Here is a 20,000-nt window from a genome sequence, read left to right on the forward strand (position 1 = left end):
GACAGCTGTGCACACGCCACCTACGGCTTCCCCAACTGCCAAGGTAATAACAAAACCCAACACACACACACACACACATAGGCAAATTCTCTTGTCTGCTTAACATAAAGGAAGTGAGGTGTGACAGCTGCAGTAAACGTGACCCTCGCTTTGCTAGCGGCTACCTAACGCTGACGTTAGCTCACGCTAGCTGATCTTAGCGATTTCTAGTCGGCGACATATTTTGGGCTTCATTTAATTGACATAACCTGAAGTAGTACACAATCGTATGTGTATTGTTTTGATTACAGTGTGCAGAATTACTTTACGTTGCCTGTTTATGTGTATTTATTATTTCTCACCGTTAATCACCGGCGTCTGTACAGCATCAACAGGGGGCGCCATTGTTGTTTATGTGTGTGTGACGTCAAAAACTGTAACTGGGAGTACTACGATCTGGTACCGGTTCACGAGTAGTAAGTTACTGGTTTGACTGCTGTTCCATGGCACTTTCACGGGTAGAAGGTTGTGAAAACGCGAGTTATGGGTTGCCTGGAACGCAGCATTGTTTTTCGATGTAACTGGCAGCAATGGTCAGCCATTTTTGCCCCACAGTTGTTGACGCCCCTGCAAGTCTCTTCTTCACCAAGTGGGAGATATCTCTGCTGTTTTATGATATCTGAAGTCCCTCATATCTCCAATTCAGAATTACAACTAGGAGGCTGACGGGAATGCTTCTTCTGACACAGCTGCTGGTATTTGTGGTGTAAAAGATGGGATGTGAACATAAGTTAACATCTGTGGCTACAGCATGCTAGTAAAAACAGTGTGAGGGGTTGCTGTCTGACAGAACAAACTATTATCATGGAGCAAAGCTCCTAATTGGTGTTTATGTGTGTGTACAGCTGACTCGTATTGTCGTGTACATGCAAAGGGAATGGAAGCAGGCGATAGCAACGAGTATATCTGAAATTATGACCAGCCAATGACAGGCCAGGTAACTTATAAAACTGATAATGGATAGTTTTCTGCAATACACTTCCAGTGATTGTATGTTGACACTCAACAGATTGTTCAAGTCTACCCATAGTATCAATAATATTTCTTTTCTTTCTTTGTCATTCTCAGCTGGTACCTGCCACCCGGCTGGCTCTGTTCAGTATGTGGTGCAACCACCAGTGGTGAGTTCATGTGTTCATGTGCAAATTATATTTAACCCTCGTGTTGTCTTCCCGTCGTCCGTGCAACTTGTTGCCAGGGCTGTAGTACTCGATTCCGGACTCGAGACGCTTTTCTGTTGTCTCGGAGTCGTCTCGACTCGCTGGTATTTGGACTCGGACCTGTCTCGGATTCGGCTATTGGACTCGCTTAAATATTCATGAACAGTGCCGATCTGGATTCCACTCCTACCCTAACTGTCAAGGTACGCACACACACACACACACACACACACACACACACACACACACACACACACACACACACACACACACACACACATGAAAAACCTGAAGGGAAAGTGTTTAAATGCACCTGTTGCTGCTGTAATGAAAACAGAGAATATGATATCCCGTTGGACTCAACACATGGAAACGCTTAACGTTACGCGACCTTCTTATGAAGTGTTATATTGCCTCGTTACGTTTTTTACGACGCATTATTTGGGTTCCACCTTTTCAGTGTGAAAGCATAAATCCAGCAGGAGAAATGGACAAAATGTTAAAAGCTACAATAATACAGTTATAAGGGAAGGATGAAAGATGAGTAACATATGAGACAGGGTAACCTGGCAAACTTTCAGTCAATACTCTGACTCTTCAGTCCGTGCTCTGTGTTCTCACTGATGCATCACATTAAATGCAAAATACACATTACAAAAAGAATGTGTATGGTGTCAAAATCCTGATCCTCCAGGTCCAATCAAACTCAAAATCTTTTTTTCCTGTAACATGATGCCTCACCTCTTCTTTTTCCCAGTGTGCACCTGTGATCCTCGCACCTCGTTGGACACCAGCTGCACTGCGTCGGGCCACTGCCACTGCCAGCCCAATTACAGCGGAGCGGGCGTGTGACCAGTGCTCTCCTGGTTACTATGGTTACCCAAGCTGCACGCGTGAGTCACCGAACACCTTAAAACCCTGCCTGGTTTCTGCTCAGTCAGTATCAAGCAAAGGAAGTTATTTCACCCATTTCCCTTTGGGTCCACACAGGTGGACACAATAATAGAAACACCTCATATGATTTTTGGAAGCTGGTGTATGATGCCAACCGGCTAAATAAATCCGAATCAGAAAAGGGTTTTATTGCCACATAATAAATAATAAGTTACACTTACAGTATGTGGGATTTGCCTCGGTGAATGGTGCATACATAACCAACAATAATATGAAGTGAACAATAAGTACAGAAACAGATATATACATACAAAATAACTGGGTTGAGTTGCAGTGCAGAATGTGCAAATAATATATATATATATATATATATATATATATATATATATATATATATATATATATATATATATATACGCCTTAAGACCTTAGCTAATGTTGGGAATTAAACAAAGAAACCACCATTAGGTAAAAACTAGACAATCATGTAATAATTGTTACAGGCCTAATAACTAACTGGAGTTGGTGATGTGTTTGTTCCAGCCTGTCAGTGCTCTGCACAGGGCTCCCGCTACACCAGCTGTGACCAGGGGACGGGCCAGTGTGTGTGTCTGCCCAACGTGGTGGGGCTGAGGTGTGACAGCTGTGCACACGCCACCTACGGCTTCCCCAACTGCCAAGGTAATAACAACACACACACACACACACACACACACACACATAGGCAAATTCTCTTGTCTGCTTAACATAAAGGAAGTGAGGTGTGACAGCTGCAGTAAACGTGACCCTCGCTTTGCTAGCGGCTACCTAACGCTGACGTTAGCTCACGCTAGCTGATCTTAGCGATTTCTAGTCGGCGACATATTTTGGGCTTCATTTAATTGACATAACCTGAAGTAGTACACAATCGTATGTGTATTGTTTTGATTACAGTGTGCAGAATTACTTTACGTTGCCTGTTTATGTGTATTTATTATTTCTCACCGTTAATCACCGGCGTCTGTACAGCATCAACAGGGGGCGCCATTGTTGTTTATGTGTGTGTGACGTCAAAAACTGTAACTGGGAGTACTACGATCTGGTACCGGTTCACGAGTAGTAAGTTACTGGTTTGACTGCTGTTCCATGGCACTTTCACGGGTAGAAGGTTGTGAAAACGCGAGTTATGGGTTGCCTGGAACGCAGCATTGTTTTCGATGTAACTAGCAGCAATGGTCAGCCATTTTGCCCCACAGTTGTTGACGCCCCTGCAAGCTCTTCTTCACCAAGTGGGAGATATCTCTGCTGTTTTATGATATCTGAAGTCCCTCATATCTCCAATTCAGAATTACAACTAGGAGGCTGACGGGAATGCTTCTTCTGACACAGCTGCTGGTATTTGTGGTGTAAAAGATGGGATGTGAACATAAGTTAACATCTGTGGCTACAGCATGCTAGTAAAAACAGTGTGAGGGGTTGCTGTCTGACAGAACAAACTATTATCATGGAGCAAAGCTCCTAATTGGTGTTTATGTGTGTGTACAGCTGACTCGTATTGTCGTGTACATGCAAAGGGAATGGAAGCAGGCGATAGCAACGAGTATATCTGAAATTATGACCAGCCAATGACAGGCCAGGTAACTTATAAAATGGTAATGGATAGTTTTCTGCAATACACTTCCAGTGGTTGTATGTTGACACTCAACAGATTGTTCAAGTCTACCCATAGTATCAATAATATTTCTTTCTTTCTTTGTCATTCCCAGCTGGTACCTGCCACCCGGCTGGCTCTGTTCAGTATGTGGTGCAACCACCAGTGGTGAGTTCATGTGTTCATGTGCAAATTATATTTAACCCTCGTGTTGTCTTCCCGTCGTCCGTGCAACTTGTTGCCAGGGCTGTAGTACTCGATTCCGGACTCGAGACACTTTTCTGTTGTCTCGGAGTCGTCTCGGACTCGTTGGTATTTGGACTCGGACCTGTCTCGGATTCGGCTATTGGACTCGCCAAATATTCTAGTCGGTCTCAACCGAGTCCAGCACTATATGCTTTTGTTCTAAAGTAACGTCTTCCTTCAAAACAAAACCAGTGATGAAGTTCAGAAAATGGGTATTAGTTTAATTCAAAATCCATCTAGAACGAGCGTCGTGATTGGTCGCCTGCTACACACCTGGCTGGGTCATATACCTCAATCGTCAGGTGTCAATCCTTTTTATTTTGGCCACAGACACAATGTCAGAGAGCACTTTGTACTTTGACTTCTTCAGGTAGTAATTTCAAGAATGGGAACATTTTCATTTTATATTTTAGGTATATAATGTGGCCTGATTTGATCCTATAGTGTGTTATTCTGCACTTGCTTTTTGATTATTACAAATAATAAAGCAAAATGCTCATCTTAAAGTAGGAGATATACTGTCTCTGTCATCACATACATTATAAACAGGTAAGTGAGTGGTCTTAACGAGGATTCTTTTTTCTGTCTCAGTATTGACTGTGTCTCATTTGGACTCAGTCTAAACTAGTCCTGGTCTTTGGACTCGGTCTTGACTCGGTCTCGACTAGTCCTGGTCTTGGACTCGGTCTTGACTTGGTCTCGACTAGTCCTGGTCTTATCTTAGTCCTGGGGAAAGAGCACATGTGTTGTGGTTAATTCATGGCATGAGAGCAGGTGTGAATGTAGGATTTAAAGCCAAACTTTGTGTTTTTTTCTGTAAATGCTGCACATACACACAATGGGACGGTGGATATTTGGGAATATTTACCTTAATATCCATCATACCGGCAGAAGAAACAGATTGGTTGGTTTAGTTTTCAGTTAATTTTCTCATCTTTAGGGCCAATGTGAGTGCCGTGGCCACGTGGAGGGCCCGGCCTGCGACACATGCAAAGCTCTGTACTGGAACCTGTCCCCTGACACTCCTGATGGATGCACCAGTAAGAGATACTACCAGCACACACACCACCTCGCACACATGCACATGCTTCACTAGTTTGAATGCGGTCAATGACGATCGTAAATGAACTCTCAAGTGTGTGTCTTCTTTCTCCTGCAGACTGTGAGTGTAACGTCGCAGGAACTGTCAGCGGTGTTGCAGAGTGTGCACAGGTGAGCAAGTCAAACTGCACTTCTTCAGTCTACATTTAGACATTCATACTGATGAATATGATGGATTTAGCGTGCGGATATTTGCACCTGAAGACTCACATGCAGGAGTCGATATTTTGTAGTTGATATAACATTGGTGGATTTGTGAAGTTTTGTCCTTTTCTGTGTGCTTAAAAAGGGGACTGAGTACCCAGGGCCCTCATGTGAGGAGGGCCCAAAAATATGCTAGAATGAATAGCTGTGGATGCGGGGAGGGGCCCATTGAGAATGCCTTTCTACAGGGCCCAGAATGTTGTGCTAGGCCCCTGAAACCAATAAAAAATACAATAAAGATCTGTCTCCCTGTTGTCATTCTAATTCTATTAATGTCTGTCTTGTTTCGGACAGGAAAGTGGTCAGTGTCACTGTAAGCCCAACGCCTGCAGTGGGACCTGCTCCACCTGTAAGGACGGCTACTACAACCTGCAAGAGCACAACTACTTCGGCTGCCAGGGTGAGTGCTCCTCAGCACGGTTCAATAGCACTTTTTCATTGTTGGTTTCCCCTTTCAAGCAAAAGCTGAAGTGGTTGTGATGCTGCCATCTTGTCTTCACATTTGGGCGTGGTGTTTTCAGGTTGCCAGTGTGACATGGGGGGTTCAGCCGGTCAGTCCTGTGGAGAGAGGAACGGCCGCTGTCGCTGCAGACCCAACGTGGAGGGACCCCAGTGCAACCTGTGAGTTTGACAACAAAATGTGACGTTGTATTTGTTGCAGGCATGGGCCTGCGGTATTAGCAGGGTTTTTTTTAATGACAGAAAGTGCAGTTTAGAAATCCCTCTGCAGTGTGTTTCAAAATAAAATACATTGTGTTCAATGGGAAAAAATATTTTTTCAAAATAATACATTTGAAAGCTGTAGTTGCAATACAGCTGCTATTATGATGGAGGATTTGCACTGTAATATGTTTATTTGTAATCTTCTGCATGTGTGTGCTGCTGTGCGTCCCTGTGTGTGTAACAAGCATAGTGTGCACGTGCTGTGCAGCATTTTACTAATGCTCTGTTAAAATAACAATGAAATGCTGTCTTATTGACTTTAGACCAGGTTTTTGTTGGTCAATGGTGCCATCACTTCCCACTGCCTCAAGAGAGCAATATGCCCAGAATGCACCTGAACACACCTCCCACATCAATAAAGACATTTTAATCCAGCTTGTTTCTACATTTCTGTGTCTGCAGACCTCGTCCAGATCATTACTTCCCAGACCTCCATCATCTGAAGTTTGAGATCGAGGAGGGCAGCGTGCTGGATGGCCGGCCGGTGCGGTTCGGCTACAACCCGCTGGAGTTCCCGGACTTCAGCTGGAGAGGTTACGCTCAGATGTCCCCCATCCAAGTAGGAACACACTCCTCACCTTTTGACCTTTAGCCATTACTACTAATTGTTGGCATCATTTTATAAATCCTGTTTTAATGTTAAACATACATGTGACACAGTGAATAGTTTGAACTGTATCTGTGGATGGCTACCTTAGTGACGACCTTACCTACAGGCCAGTTAGCAGTGGGGATTTATATTTGCTGATAATATGTTGGATTCATGTTAAGCCATTTTTTAATTTTGGGGCCTACAATAACTTGGAGGCCCCCCTGCATTGACTCCAAGGACCCCCTAAGGGTCCCGGACCCCCAGTAAAATGTCCAAAATGTATTTTTTTGTATGTGCTTTTCCTATAAATGACAATGTGTATTATGCATTACATATTTTGGAAACTGTGGCCCGCCATGTGTGCTCCTCCTGCATGAACCAGACAGCTTGCTCCATGGCTGAGTGTTGGGTGGACATTTAAAGGAATATTTCTCTTTGGTAGAATTACCTCTCAGTACATATAACTCCATTTTTATATTATTTAAAATTTCCATACACCTACTCTGTGGGTGCAGTAGTTGACAGAATGTATATGAAAGGACAAATCTGACGCAAAATGGACCTAGGCGTTAATAACATATGTGTACTGAGTTGACCGTTCTCTGGGATCTGTTTTCATGCTAATCGAATGTGACCGCTAATTAGCTTGTAACGCTAGTCATGCTAAATCTCTATTTCTACACCACTAACAAGGCTCAAAATAGCACCAGACTTCCAAGGTAGCATAATGACGGTCCCTGTCTGTACACTAACAAAGTTCTCAATGCTTGGGTTTACATGTAGGGACCCTCATTATGCTACCGTGGAAGTCTGGTGCTATTTTGAGCCTTGTTAGTAGTGTAGAAATACTGATTTACCCTCTGCCCCGAAAGCTAGCGCTATAAGCTAACCACCGATTTTGCGGTAGCTTGCTTCAAGCTAGAGACACATTGGATTAGCATGAAAACCTATCCCAGAGAACGGTCGACTCGATACACATATGTTATTAACCCCTAGGTTCATTTTGCGCCAGATTTGTCCTTTAAACCTGTATTTCTCATGTGGATACGGTTCTGAAATTGCCTGTTTGCTAATTCTACAAAGAAGCTGTCAAAGCAGTACGTGAGTCTTCGGTTAGCTACTTCTGAGCTCTATGGATGTTTGTGCTGAAACGTGGGACACCAAAGAGAAATATGTTGGGTTGAGTTTTGGGGTCAAAGTGTTTGCTTTTTAGTGGTGAAGGGTGATGGTATTAAAGTCTTGCTTTTGGCTTGGTTTCTCTTTTTGTGTTGGTGTTTCCCACATTCTCCTCCCTCATGTGTTCCCTCTTATCCCCCTTTACTCTCCTCTTCTTATCATGCTTCTCTGTCCTTCTTTTTCCTCATTTATCCTCCAAACCGTAATATCTCCCAATTCACTTTGTCTCCCCATCGTCCCTTCCTCTACTCCCTTGCCCTGTCTTCCCCTCTTCCTCCTTGTCTTTCCCTTTTCCACTCTGTTCATTTCATTCTTTCCTTTTACTTCCCCTGTCCTCGTTTCGCTCTCCCACTCCCGTCATCCACCATCCTCCCGCTGCTTAACACCTTCTCCTTTCCTTCCACCCCCTTCCTCCCTTCCTCCCTTCCTCTCTCCTCCTATCTTCCCTGTACCTCCCCCTTCTCTCCATCGTCTCCCCCTCCTTTCTCTCTCTGCCTGCCCCCCTTCCCTCGCTGGGCCTTTCGGCAGTCCAAAGTGTTGGTGTCGGTGTCGGTGAGCTCTCCAGACCTCTTCCATGTGGTGCTACGCTACGCCAACAGGGGGGGGTCGGACGTCCGGGGCAGGGTGTCGGTCATGGAGGATGCCTGGAACTACTACTGTGGTAACTGTACGTTCTGGAAGGGAACAGGTTACATTTACACCGCTGCGTTTTGGTTCATAAACCAATATCTTTTGCTGCGTTCCCCCCTCTCATTCCCCCTGCTCTGGTGTCTCCCCCTCTCATTCCCCCTGCTCTGGTGTTTCCCCTCTCATTCCCCCTGCTCTGGTGTTCCCCCTTCTCATTCCCCCTGCTCTGGTGTCTCCCCCTCTCATTCCCCCTGCTCTGGTGTTTCCCCCTCTCATTCCCCCTGCTCTGGTGTTTCCCCCTCTCATTCCCCCTGCTCTGGTGTCTCCCCCTCTCATTCCCCCTGCTCTGGTGTCTCCCCCTCTCATTCCCCCTGCTCTGGTGTTTCCCCCTCTCATTCTCCCCTGCTCTGGTGTTTCCCCCTCTCATTCCCCCTGCTCTGGCGTTCTCCCCCCTCATTCCCCCTGCTCTGGTGTTTCTCCCCTCTCATTCCCCCTGCTCTGGTGTTTCCCCTCTCATTCCCCCTGCTCTGGTGTTTCCCCCCTCATTCCCCCTGCTCTGGCGTTCCCCCCTCTCATTCCCCCTGCTCTGGCGTTTCCAAGCCCCTAAACCTGCCCAGTATACCAGAATGTTGATGAGATATTTTGGTTTGGCCGTGTTAGTTTAAACAGAGATAAGATCTTCTACTGGAGCTAAAACCACTTGTGTGCACGGAGTTCACTTTTGGCTCCAAACTCTTGTTAAAAAACCAAAACCAAGCCATGTAAATGTTGCCTCAACTTCCCCTTCAGTCTTTCCTCATTCCCTCCATCCCTCACTCCAGAGGCAGTGCAGTAAATGATGTGAAAGCTGCACCTCCTCCCCTCTTGTCTCTGTGCTCCGGATTTCCGTGCGTTGCTCAGGATTTCAGCTGTGTTCCACGTTCCAAGTCACGAATGCAATTCCTGCTAAATATCTTACATCATGCAGTCGTTTCACACAGCAGTGGTTCCCAAAACCTTTTCACTTCAAGGACCCCTAAACTGACACAAATCAGACCACAGACCCACCCATTGGATTAGATTTTGTCCCAGGAAATTCTCTTAGCATCCATGTTTCTCCAGAGGATTTTCTGGCCTGGACTTCCATTTGTATGACTTTGATTAGAACACTGTTTAATTCCTGGGTGGAAATCTGCTTTCTCCTGCTTTCTGTACTCCTTCTGTACTTTCTGTACTCCTGTCCTTCTTACCGTGTTCCTGTCAGGTGTCTGTCTGTCTGTCTGTCTGATGGACAGATGTGTGTGGTGGTTGGTGGTTGGTGGTTTCGGAGCGGCTGTCGGTGGCGGCCTCTACTGCTCCATCTTCTCTTACGTTCAGGGCCACAGATCAGTGCAGAGTTCAGGGATTTAATCATATCTTCTACCCCACCACCCCACCCCCCCCACTCTTCCCTCTGCCACCCGGTCCCTGTAGACTGCAGTGAAGCTTCAGGTTTATGTGAGCGAGGCAGACGTCTATCTGACTCGCTTCATCCTCAGATATGTAAACTCTGAGGGCGCCACCTCCAACGGTAAAATAACAGCCTATCAGGTCAACCGCAGAGGTAGGTCTCCACCAATCACGAGAAAGCATCAGTGTGAGTGTGTTTGAGTGTGTGTTAGAACAACATAGCAGAACTCGACATGTATGTGTGAGTGCCTTTCTGTCTGTGATTTGTTGAATGTAAATCTTAAATAACACACAAATAACACAATTTATAGTTTTTGGTTCCTTATTATACAAACATTGTATTACATTTTAATGTAGTTTTCTCTGTGTGTGTGTGTGTGTGTGTGTGTTCCAGGTTCAGAACAGTCCAAACAGATCGTCTTTGCTCCTAGTGCGGAGCCGACCTTTGTCAACGTTCCCCAGAACAACTTTGTGGAGCCATTTGTCCTGAACCCGGGAACCTGGACTGTGGTTATAGAGGCTGAGGGCATCCTGCTGGTGAGACACACACACACACACACACACACACACACACACACACACACACACACACACACACACACACACACACACACACACACCTGCTTTTACACATGTATACAAACCCAACTTACAAACTGTTAGAGGCTAAAGGGGTGTCAAACGTAACTTCACTAAAGCCACACTGGAAAATAAGAATCACATCAAGGACCAGACATGTAGAGTTTATTGACATTTAATTGAAAAAGTCAAATATCTTGTATTACTGTATGAAAGTGTCTTCTCAACTCAAAATGACGGAAAAAGCGAAAAAAAAGTAAATGGGCCAAAATGTATTGTGAACCTAAATTGGTATGCGGGCCGATCAAAATCTGCGATGGGCCGCATTTGGCCCGCGGGCCTTGAGTTTGACACGTGATCCAACAGGTGACGTATTTTAATGTTTTGTTGAGATAATGACCACAATACATGTATTTAATCCGCCAAAACACCCGCAAACATGTCAGCACAAGTTTCCAAATTGCTTGTATTTATTGTTCCCGTAGCCAGTAACACTGTAGTCCTGCTCTGCTTTCCCTTCAGGATTACCTGGTGCTGCTGCCCAGCGCCTACTACGAAGCTCCCATCCTGCAGATCCGAGTCACTGAGCCCTGCACCTACAGCTCTGCGCCTGACGCCAGCCACAAGTAAATATGCACATTGATTTTTCACTTAAATCTATAAGTGAGAAAAAAGATCACAATGGTTAGTTAATGGGAAGTTACTGAATGACAGGGACTCAAGCACTAGTGAAGCATTGTGCGTACCTGCAAATGAAGTAAAGCATCATACTGAGTGGTTGATCATTAACGCATGATTATGTAACGGTAAAGATAGTTAAAGGAGAAATCTGGCTGATTTTTACCTGAATCTTGATCACTAGATATCTCCGAGTACTGTCGATGGGGAAAACAAACGAGCAAAATCGGTGCTAGCAAACTGGAGTTGCTGCAGCTAATGGCCAGAGCTCCCAGTTAGCTAAAACGCCAGTTGTGGGGCCATGTTCTAAAGAGTGCCTTTGTGCCTCGTAACAGACACAAAATGCAATTAAAATGTCTGTGCAACATGAACAGGGCCCTTACGTGACAACAACATGCGTTCTCAACTCAGACATTGTGAAGAAACCGTTTAAATTCAAAGTTTGTACTGTCACCTACCTCTTTTTAAACGACTATCTTTTAAGTTGCCCGTCTGTTGCTCCCTCTGTGTCCGTCTAGCTGTCTGCAGTACAGATATCTGTCTCTGGACTCCTTCCCCTCGTTATCCGCCAATGACGCCAGCTGCCGTCATGACAACCACCTGCCGCGCCCCTGCCCCATGGAGAGGGTCACCCCGCGCCACCCGGACATGGCCATCTGCAGTGGCAACGATGTAAGAGAGGGGAAAGGGTGACAGAAAATGTTTGGTGCAGTAGGGATGTCCCGATCGGATCGGGAAGGATCCGATCGGCCAAAGGTTTTAATGACTGTTTTCCTGTTTCTGCTGCAGATCAGCATCGAGCTGCGCAGGCGTCTGCCGTCCCCGGGTGATTACGTTCTGGTCGTAGAATACTCCAGCGAGGAAGAACTGCCACAAACTCTGTCTGTCGCTGTCAACATGCCGGGAGCACGATCCCACAAGCACCACCTCAACCTGCTGCACTGCAAATACAGGCACGAGGAACACCTGGGCTGTTAACTGACTGACCTTATATTTAAAGCTGTAGTGCGTACTTTCTGTCGCCCCAATGAGGAATTCTAAGTAATGACAACATAACCGTTGGCGCGTCCACATGATACAAGCCTTCCGTGACCGCGCACGCAACAACTCCAACAACAACGCAGAAAGGAAAATGGGACATTCTAGTTTGTTGTGGTATCTGCGACCTCACAACTTACATTGAAAGAAATGAACCACCTTATCATCTATTTCTTAAACAGTCACTCCTCTTTACAAGCATTTTAAAAGCAAGAACTCCACAACCGTTAAAAGAAAAATGACTTGTTGGCAATTTCAGGCGTCATTTCACACCCGTCATTTTCACATCAGACAGGGGAGGATATGATAAAGCCAACGGTTGAAAATAATCCCAGGGAAGACAATTGGAGATGAACTGTATAGAGGCGATGATGAGCAGCTGACAGGACGCTGTGTTTGTTCTGGCTTCAGTGAATCCTTTGGGTTACTCAGCTGCTTCACAGTTTAATGTTACCATCTGTGCTTTATGAAGTATGTCAACAGCTCTTAATCACTGTGTGTGTGTGTGTGTGTGTGTGTGTGTGTGTGTGTAGCTTCCTGTGTCGAGTCGTGGCCATCGATGAACAGAACCGAGTGGCCGTCTTCTCTCTCCCCGCTGATGCCGAAATCCAGCTGATGTCCGACCGCGCCAGCTTCTTCCTGGTGAGAGCAGCACTCATATATTGGGATCACACCAGCTGCGACGACAAATCGGGCCAGGGGCATTAAGTAGGGGGGCAATGGCCCCTTCCTACCCGCCCCTTCAATCTTCTTCTGATTAAATCTGTGTTTCTTCTCTGTCTTCAGCACAAAGTGTACCTGGTGCCTAGAGAGCAGTTCACCATGGAGTATGTGGAACCTAAAGTCCACTGCATCAGCACTCATGGACAGTTCTCACCCGACAGGTAAAGAAACATATAACCAGTGGTGGAATGTAACTGAGTACATGTACTCCAGTACTGTACTCCAGTCCAAATGTTGAGGTACTTATACTTTACTTAAGTAGCATTTCAATGCAGAACTTTTATTTGTAACAGAGTATTTTAACACTGTGGTATAAGTACTCTTACTGAAGAAAAGGATCTGAATACGTCTTCCACCGCTGCATATAATACAGTACCTGTACTGTAACTCCTCCCCCTCTGGCTGTGTAGTTCCTCCTGCGTCCCGTCCCGCTTCCAGACCCCGTCAGACTCACTGGTCCTGAAGGAGGGCCAGAGCTCGTCCATGCTGGAGCCCGTCCCAGCCCCTCCTCTGCCCCCCCAGCGGAGAGACGAGTCGGCCTGGACCGGAGGTGACAGGCCCCCCCTCGGAGCAGATAACAGCCAGCACGTCCGGCTGGATTCGCTGCAGGTATGGACGCCGCCTGACGCACGTATTAATCAACACGAGGGACGCAAGAGCAACTAGCAATTAGCACAACACCTTGTTACTCTCTGCTCCTCACCACGGGGCTTCTCAGGTGCTGCGAGCAAATCACTCCGCCCAAGTAGCAGCAGTAGCAGTGCTTCGCCTTCTGAGAATATAGTTCCCAGTATGTATACGGTTAGAAGATGGCTGTGTGTCATGTGACCTTGTTATTTGTTCACGCTGTGACTTTACAAATCACAACATGTAAATAGGAACATGTTGGTGTTATTTTGTCACTTATTGGGAGCAGTAGGCTACATGGAGCCGGTTAGCTCCAGGATCTGTGCTAAGCTAGGCTAGCTTGCAACATGTTCATCATAAAATCATTAGATAAATAAGGAATCACACATGTTATTAAGAAATAAGTGCAAAGTTAAATTCATCTTACCAGCTGCTGCCCCATGTGAAGGTGGAAAAGAGACTGACTGAGAGGTAATTAGGGTGGGCCAAGAGCCAATCAGTGGTGGAGGGGAGGAAAGGAAGTGAGGTACGGATAGTGAGGTAGGTGAGGAAAGCAAGTGCCAAAATAAGATTAAAAAAAATAGGGATCTTTAGTACAGTTATGCTTTGGATTTAGCCTGGCTGACCCCAGACCATTCTCAGCTGTAACTGAGAGGGGGTCTGGGGAAGCTTCATTCACAGCTCATTTCCAAAGGGGCGTCACCAACGGACGCCGCTCAAATGCCTCTGAGCGCAATTGGATAGTCCTTCAACCAATCAGACCAACGGTCCGGGTGACGTAGCAGCGACAGCGGCATCAACAGGTTGCTGCGCTTCGGTGGCCGCCATGTTGAATGTAAACAAAAAGCTGCTCGCCGTCGCTACGCTATCGTCACCGTGTAAAGCCCGCCTCAACGGTTGTGATTGGTGTAAAGCCCGCCTCAACGGTTGTGATCGGGGCCTCCATTTGGAAAAATTGCAAATGGGCTTGAATGGGCTCTTGGCCAGACGGACTTGCAGAGCAAATCTCTAATTTGCCGGAATTTCGTCAGGGTTTTCCCAGGCTACTTTGGATTAGGAGTGCAGATGAAATCCGAACCAACTGTAGGAAAACGACCCCGACTTGCAAAGGTTTATGGGTAATGGGTATAAGGAAAGCGATGCTTATGTCTGACAGCCAGCAGGTGCTCATGACTGTGGACTTGCTGGACTTGGACACCTATCTGTCCATTTCTTGAGATGTTTTTACCTGGTATGAACACCACGAGAGGGGCAGAGCGCCGCTTACAGGAGTAAGGAACAGATTGAGCATTGTGGGATGAGGCATAACCAAACCTGTCCGCTGCTCAAAAGACAACAAGGTCAAGGATTGAAAATAGAGAAGTTCAGGGAAAGACATCTGGATTACGGATACATATGACATCATCAAAATCACCATCACCGCCCTCATCTTTGTCTCTATTCCATCTCTTCCTCCTACCTTCCACCATTACCCAGAATGCAGCGGTGTACTCGACCCGTGTCCATGCCCTGGGGCGTTATGTCTTCATCCTGCACTACCACCAGCCGCTCCACGCCAACTATCCTGTGCAAGTGTACATCAACGGGGGACGAATCTGGCAGGGTAAGCGCGCGTACAGAGTGTTTATGACACTGAAAGTGAATACATAAGTAATATCAAATGTAGTTATATAACCAGAACTAGATTGAGCCAATTTCCATGTGTTTTCTTGTGCGTCAGGCCAGGCCAACGCCTCCTTCTGTCCCCACGCGTACGGCTGCCGTAACGTCCTGGTCTCCGAAAATCAGATCATTCTGGACGTGACGGACCACGAGCTCTTCCTCACAGTGCAGATACCTGCTGGCAGGACGCTGTGGCTGGTAAGCTTTCATTTCTCCTTTTGTCTTTTACCAAAGTGAAGTCTATCTTCTCTCTCTGGAGTCCCTTCGGTGTCCAACACACGAATCATGAATACCAACTTTTGCCTTCTACGAGGCGATTTAGAGTCCCTTCGTTTGGACACAACAGGCTCAAGAACTCTTTTATACATCAGTCTATCCTATTGCTAAACCAAAATCAGTGTGCTGCCAATTACGATCTGGATCCCAGGATATCATGAAATGGTATCCATGGTTTCTTTGCCATAGCTGTTGAGATGTCTTCATCTTTGTACTGTACGTGTAATTGTTGTCTAACCCTGTAAAAACATCCCACCCTCCTCCTCTCTTCGGGCTTACCAGCATCTCATTATTTCCACAATGAAAGCACCGCATCTTTATGTATTCTATTCTATTCATTTTTAAAGCTATGAATTGAATATGAAAGTCAACACGTTTCCCGCAGATTTGAAAGCCTGTTGAAGATGGAGGATCACACTGATACTTTACTAACATTAGCTTGCATTCGTTTGGGAACCTGATAGCTGATGTTAGCAGTGAAATGGTACCAAAATAACCTAAAACTATTATTACACTGGAAGGAACACTCACGGACAAAGTGGTACTTCCTGGAATAATACGGCCACTGTAGGAGTTACAACGCGCTCAGAATGGGAGGGGCTAGAAAGTAATATTCACTTGCTTGTCATATACAATTTCACCGCTAGATGGGAGACATTCTTACACAATGGAGCTTTAATTTAGGTTACCACAGAGCCGACGCTGTTTCTCAGCCTAAATACTAAAATTCTCTGCTTCTGGGGGGAATTTCTGAGCCTCAAAGTCAGCAAATATGCCAAATTCTGCTTTGAATGTCGCGTTATTGCAGTTTGTAAAGAGTTTTGCGTCTGTTTGGGTTTGTCGCACAACTAGATCAAATTTATTGTGAACCTAAATCGATATGCGGGCCGGATTAAAACCTTCAAGGGACCGGGTTTCAGTCCACAGGCCTTGAGTTTGACACATCAAATCAAAAAGTGAATTTTGAATATATGTTTTATATTCAGTTATTACAGCCTGGGCTAGGAAGAAACTGCAGATAGTTTGTGGTAATCTAAATCAGAAAAGAAACACAAGTTTGTGTTTATAATCTGAATTATTATCAGAAAGGTATTTTCTAGTTGGGAACTTTTTATCCTGGTCTGTCTGTTCTTGCCAACAAATAAAGGAGCTTGTCTCCCCCCCCCCCCTCCATGCTGTGTCTCTGCAGGATTACGTGCTGGTTGTGCCTGAGACCAGCTACAGCTCCAGCTCCCTGAACGAGGAACCTCTGGATAAATCCTACGACTTCATCAGCAACTGTGGCCAAAACAGCTTCTACATCAAGTCAGTATCTCGGCAGAGCCCGGAACATGCCAGAATCTTTTCATATTACATTTTCTTAAGCAAAGAAAAACAAAAACACCCCAAAACGTATTTGCACTTTGCACTCATCTGTAGAGAAGCTAATTGGGCGGTATCAGAGGCTTTTCCCATACTGGTATCTGTATCGTAAAACATCTCTAGTAATTACAAAGTGAAGAATAACCACTGTTGTTAAAGATAGTGAAAAGTGCAGTGTCCACGTCAGTTTGCTTGTACACTATGTGAAAGAATGACTCTCTCCTCTCTCCTCTCCCTCCCTCGCCCCCCCCCAGTCCTTCCACCGCCTCTCCGTTCTGCCTCGGCTCGGCCGTGTCTCTATCGGCCTTCTTCAACAACGGGGCGATGCCGTGTGCCTGCCACGAGGTCGGAGCCCAGAGCGACACCTGCGAGCCGTTCGGCGGCCAGTGCCACTGTCGGCCCAACGCCATCGGCCGAGACTGCTCCATGTGCGCCACGGGCTTCTGGGGATTCCCCAACTGCAGACGTGAGTGTCTGACTGGCTGACTGAATGTCCAATAACGCGTAGGAAACTGGAGTCTAATATTGAAAAGCAACGCACACCAAGGGTTGCAGTGAAGGGCTGAGCACTGGACGTTGCACACTCGGTGATCAGCTAATCACCGTCACTCTCTCACTCTCTCTACCACACACTCACACACACACACACACACACACACACACACACACACACACACACACACACACGCCGGCCCTGCTATTCTCTTAAAGAGATCGATGCACTCACCAACGCACTACACTACGGCGGAAGCTCTCCGCGGAACCATAAATCAGGCTTTCTCCTTGTAATGTAGGCCTACTGCCATTGATCCAGACTACTGAAGTAAACAACAGTCTGTAACTAACTGTATCCCTCCCCGTTTTTCCTCCAGCCTGTAACTGTGGTACGAGGTTATGCGAACCGGTGACCGGCGACTGCATATGCCCTCCGAGGACAGTGCTCCCAGAATGCACCCAGTGTGAGCCCCAGACGTTTGGCTGCCACCCAGTGGTGGGGTGTGAGGTCTGCAACTGCTCCCGGCCGGGCGTCCTCTCCCCCGATGTCAACTGTGACACCCTCAGCGGACAGTGCAGGTACGACAAGAAAAGACAGACAAGACAGATGAAATGATTCATTATGATTATTATTATTGCCTCAGGACAGTGTTTCTGGCTCCGGATCCAGCAGTTTGGTTTTTTTTGCAGCGATCAGAAGCACAACAACTTTTACTCTCAAAAGAAGAGCCTCCCCACACTGACACCACTGTGTGATAGATTTTGAGGGGTCAGCAAGTTCAACTCTCAAATGTCAGGCCTCTGTTTGGAAATACCTAAAAAGGCAGTTAATTCTCGCCCGTTTTGTCTCGTGACAGGATCTTGGCTCTGACTCTCTCACTGGGTTGATTGCTGTGTGTTTGGCCAGCTGTGCTTGCCAACTCTTGTCTGTGTTCTGTGGAAGCTGTAGATTAGAAAGTGTTAGCTTCTTGGTTCTCCAACAACACAGCAGCTGACTGTCCTTGACCTTATCTGCCTGCCTCTGTTATCCCGCCATCCCGTCTTCTTATCATGATGATGGGCACCGTTGTCAGTGATCAGTCGGCAACTTTTATGTTCACAACCACTGGTGGACTCGGTGCCCCCAAGTTCGGGGGAGAAAAAAAAAACGCCCTCTAGTGTGTTCTTAAATGGAGAAAACATTAGGTCGGGCCCTCGCTCTAGGGTGTCCTTAATGCAGAAAATGTGATGAAGTGCCCCCCCTTTAGGGCAGTCGTTTTCAAACATCTTTCATTAATGTACCCCTTTTGAAATGTGTTGTCATCTAAGTACCTCTTGACCACCACAAAAATGCCTAAAGCTATATAAAAAAGGCACAATACATGTGCTGACAAATGTTCTGATTTATAAACAACAATATTGTTTTAAAAAGGCTAAAATGTTAAGAATTACTAAATTAATTCAGTACGATAGTACGATAAATGCTGCTCTAGGGTCTCCTTAAAGATATAGTAAGTGATGCGTGATAAGCATGTGAATGTGCTGGCGGCCAGTTATTGTGGGTACGCGATCTGTGCTGCCTGCACAATCCGACATGCGCAAGATGTTAGCGTATACGCAGATGATAATCCTGTTTACAACACTGCACGATCTGTTCCTCGCAAAGGGGAGTGTGGAGGAAACTGAAGGTCTGCAGTGACAGAAAGACTCAGACTTCATTCCACATGGAACCAAAAATGGTGTACGTTCATGTAACATGTAACAACTGCTTTATTATTTGGGATTGGCAACCATGTAAACACCTCGTAATGCATAGCGTAAGCTACATTTAAAAACATCACAACATCCCCACACTACATGCCACGAAAATAACAATGTCGCCAAGGCGTAGTACACGGACGTCGATATGCGGTTTGGGATAAGTGACAATAAGTACTTAATTTAAATATCTTTATAAAACAGACCCGCCGTGAACTGCATAATGAATAACATAAAATGTAGCCTACAAAAATATGCCGCCTGGCCGTCAAGTGTTAACACATGCGTGATTCAAATAGTGTAGGGAAGCTGTCACGTTTTCTATTACATATTTATGCGCATATTGAATCGTGCAGGCAGCCCAAGAAAGTGAATATGTGTAGTCCACAAAATGTTTCTTTTAGGCTAAACATTCCAGACCCTGAGTGACACCAACCAAAAGAGCATACAGTATTTCAGCTGTCTCTTTCACATTATTCCATACATGGAGAGCGTTATTTTCACGTATTGTAAGCAGATGACTACAGCCAAAAACCTGCCTCATTCTCTGCCTATCGCCCCTCTCTGTCTTTCTCTCAATATCTCTCTCCATTTGTTTCTGTCTTTCTTTCTATAAATGTATTTTTTGCCTTCCAAACCATCTGCCAACTTATTTTTTTATTTTCCCATCTTCTGTCACCACTTCGCTCTTTCCTCCTTTCAAATCTGTCTTCCAGTTGTTGTTTTTTTGCTTCGCTGCAAGCTTCAAGGAATTCAAGGTATCTTAAAACGCTATCATTGCCGCCTTACGAACACAGACACACACACACACACACACACACACACACACACACACACACACACACACAGTTATGTGTCAGCTTTGTTCGGACAAGACAAGGATGTATAGCTGTCATCACTGAAGATTCCGGCACCTGCATGGCATTAACACACACACACACACACACAGTTGCATTTACCCCTGCAGTCGGCTACCAGTGTATCTTAACGAGCCAACATTTTC

General features: G+C 45.8%; 1 protein-coding gene across 1 annotated transcript in view; it reads left to right on the forward strand.

Annotated features, from left to right (window-relative positions):
• Window positions 1-20,000, forward strand: part of lama5 (laminin, alpha 5) — a 119,327-nt gene that overhangs the window by 62,221 nt on the left and 37,106 nt on the right. The window contains exons 16-35 of the mRNA XM_078255965.1: window positions 1-43; window positions 1,108-1,160; window positions 4,910-5,009; window positions 5,129-5,181; window positions 5,569-5,674; window positions 5,796-5,895; window positions 6,400-6,556; window positions 9,845-9,974; window positions 10,215-10,357; window positions 10,922-11,025; window positions 11,596-11,749; window positions 11,867-12,030; window positions 12,649-12,757; window positions 12,902-12,999; window positions 13,249-13,447; window positions 14,942-15,068; window positions 15,186-15,325; window positions 16,593-16,708; window positions 17,020-17,231; window positions 17,638-17,839. The exon at window positions 1-43 is cut by the window's left edge and continues 95 nt beyond it. Of these exons, the coding sequence (XP_078112091.1) occupies window positions 1-43; window positions 1,108-1,160; window positions 4,910-5,009; window positions 5,129-5,181; window positions 5,569-5,674; window positions 5,796-5,895; window positions 6,400-6,556; window positions 9,845-9,974; window positions 10,215-10,357; window positions 10,922-11,025; window positions 11,596-11,749; window positions 11,867-12,030; window positions 12,649-12,757; window positions 12,902-12,999; window positions 13,249-13,447; window positions 14,942-15,068; window positions 15,186-15,325; window positions 16,593-16,708; window positions 17,020-17,231; window positions 17,638-17,839 (2,510 nt within the window). The remainder of the gene's footprint in view (window positions 44-1,107; window positions 1,161-4,909; window positions 5,010-5,128; window positions 5,182-5,568; window positions 5,675-5,795; window positions 5,896-6,399; window positions 6,557-9,844; window positions 9,975-10,214; window positions 10,358-10,921; window positions 11,026-11,595; window positions 11,750-11,866; window positions 12,031-12,648; window positions 12,758-12,901; window positions 13,000-13,248; window positions 13,448-14,941; window positions 15,069-15,185; window positions 15,326-16,592; window positions 16,709-17,019; window positions 17,232-17,637; window positions 17,840-20,000) is intronic.

This window comes from Sander vitreus, chromosome 7 (assembly GCF_031162955.1).
Source record: "Sander vitreus isolate 19-12246 chromosome 7, sanVit1, whole genome shotgun sequence".
In the NCBI taxonomy this organism is placed as follows: domain Eukaryota; kingdom Metazoa; phylum Chordata; class Actinopteri; order Perciformes; family Percidae; genus Sander; species Sander vitreus.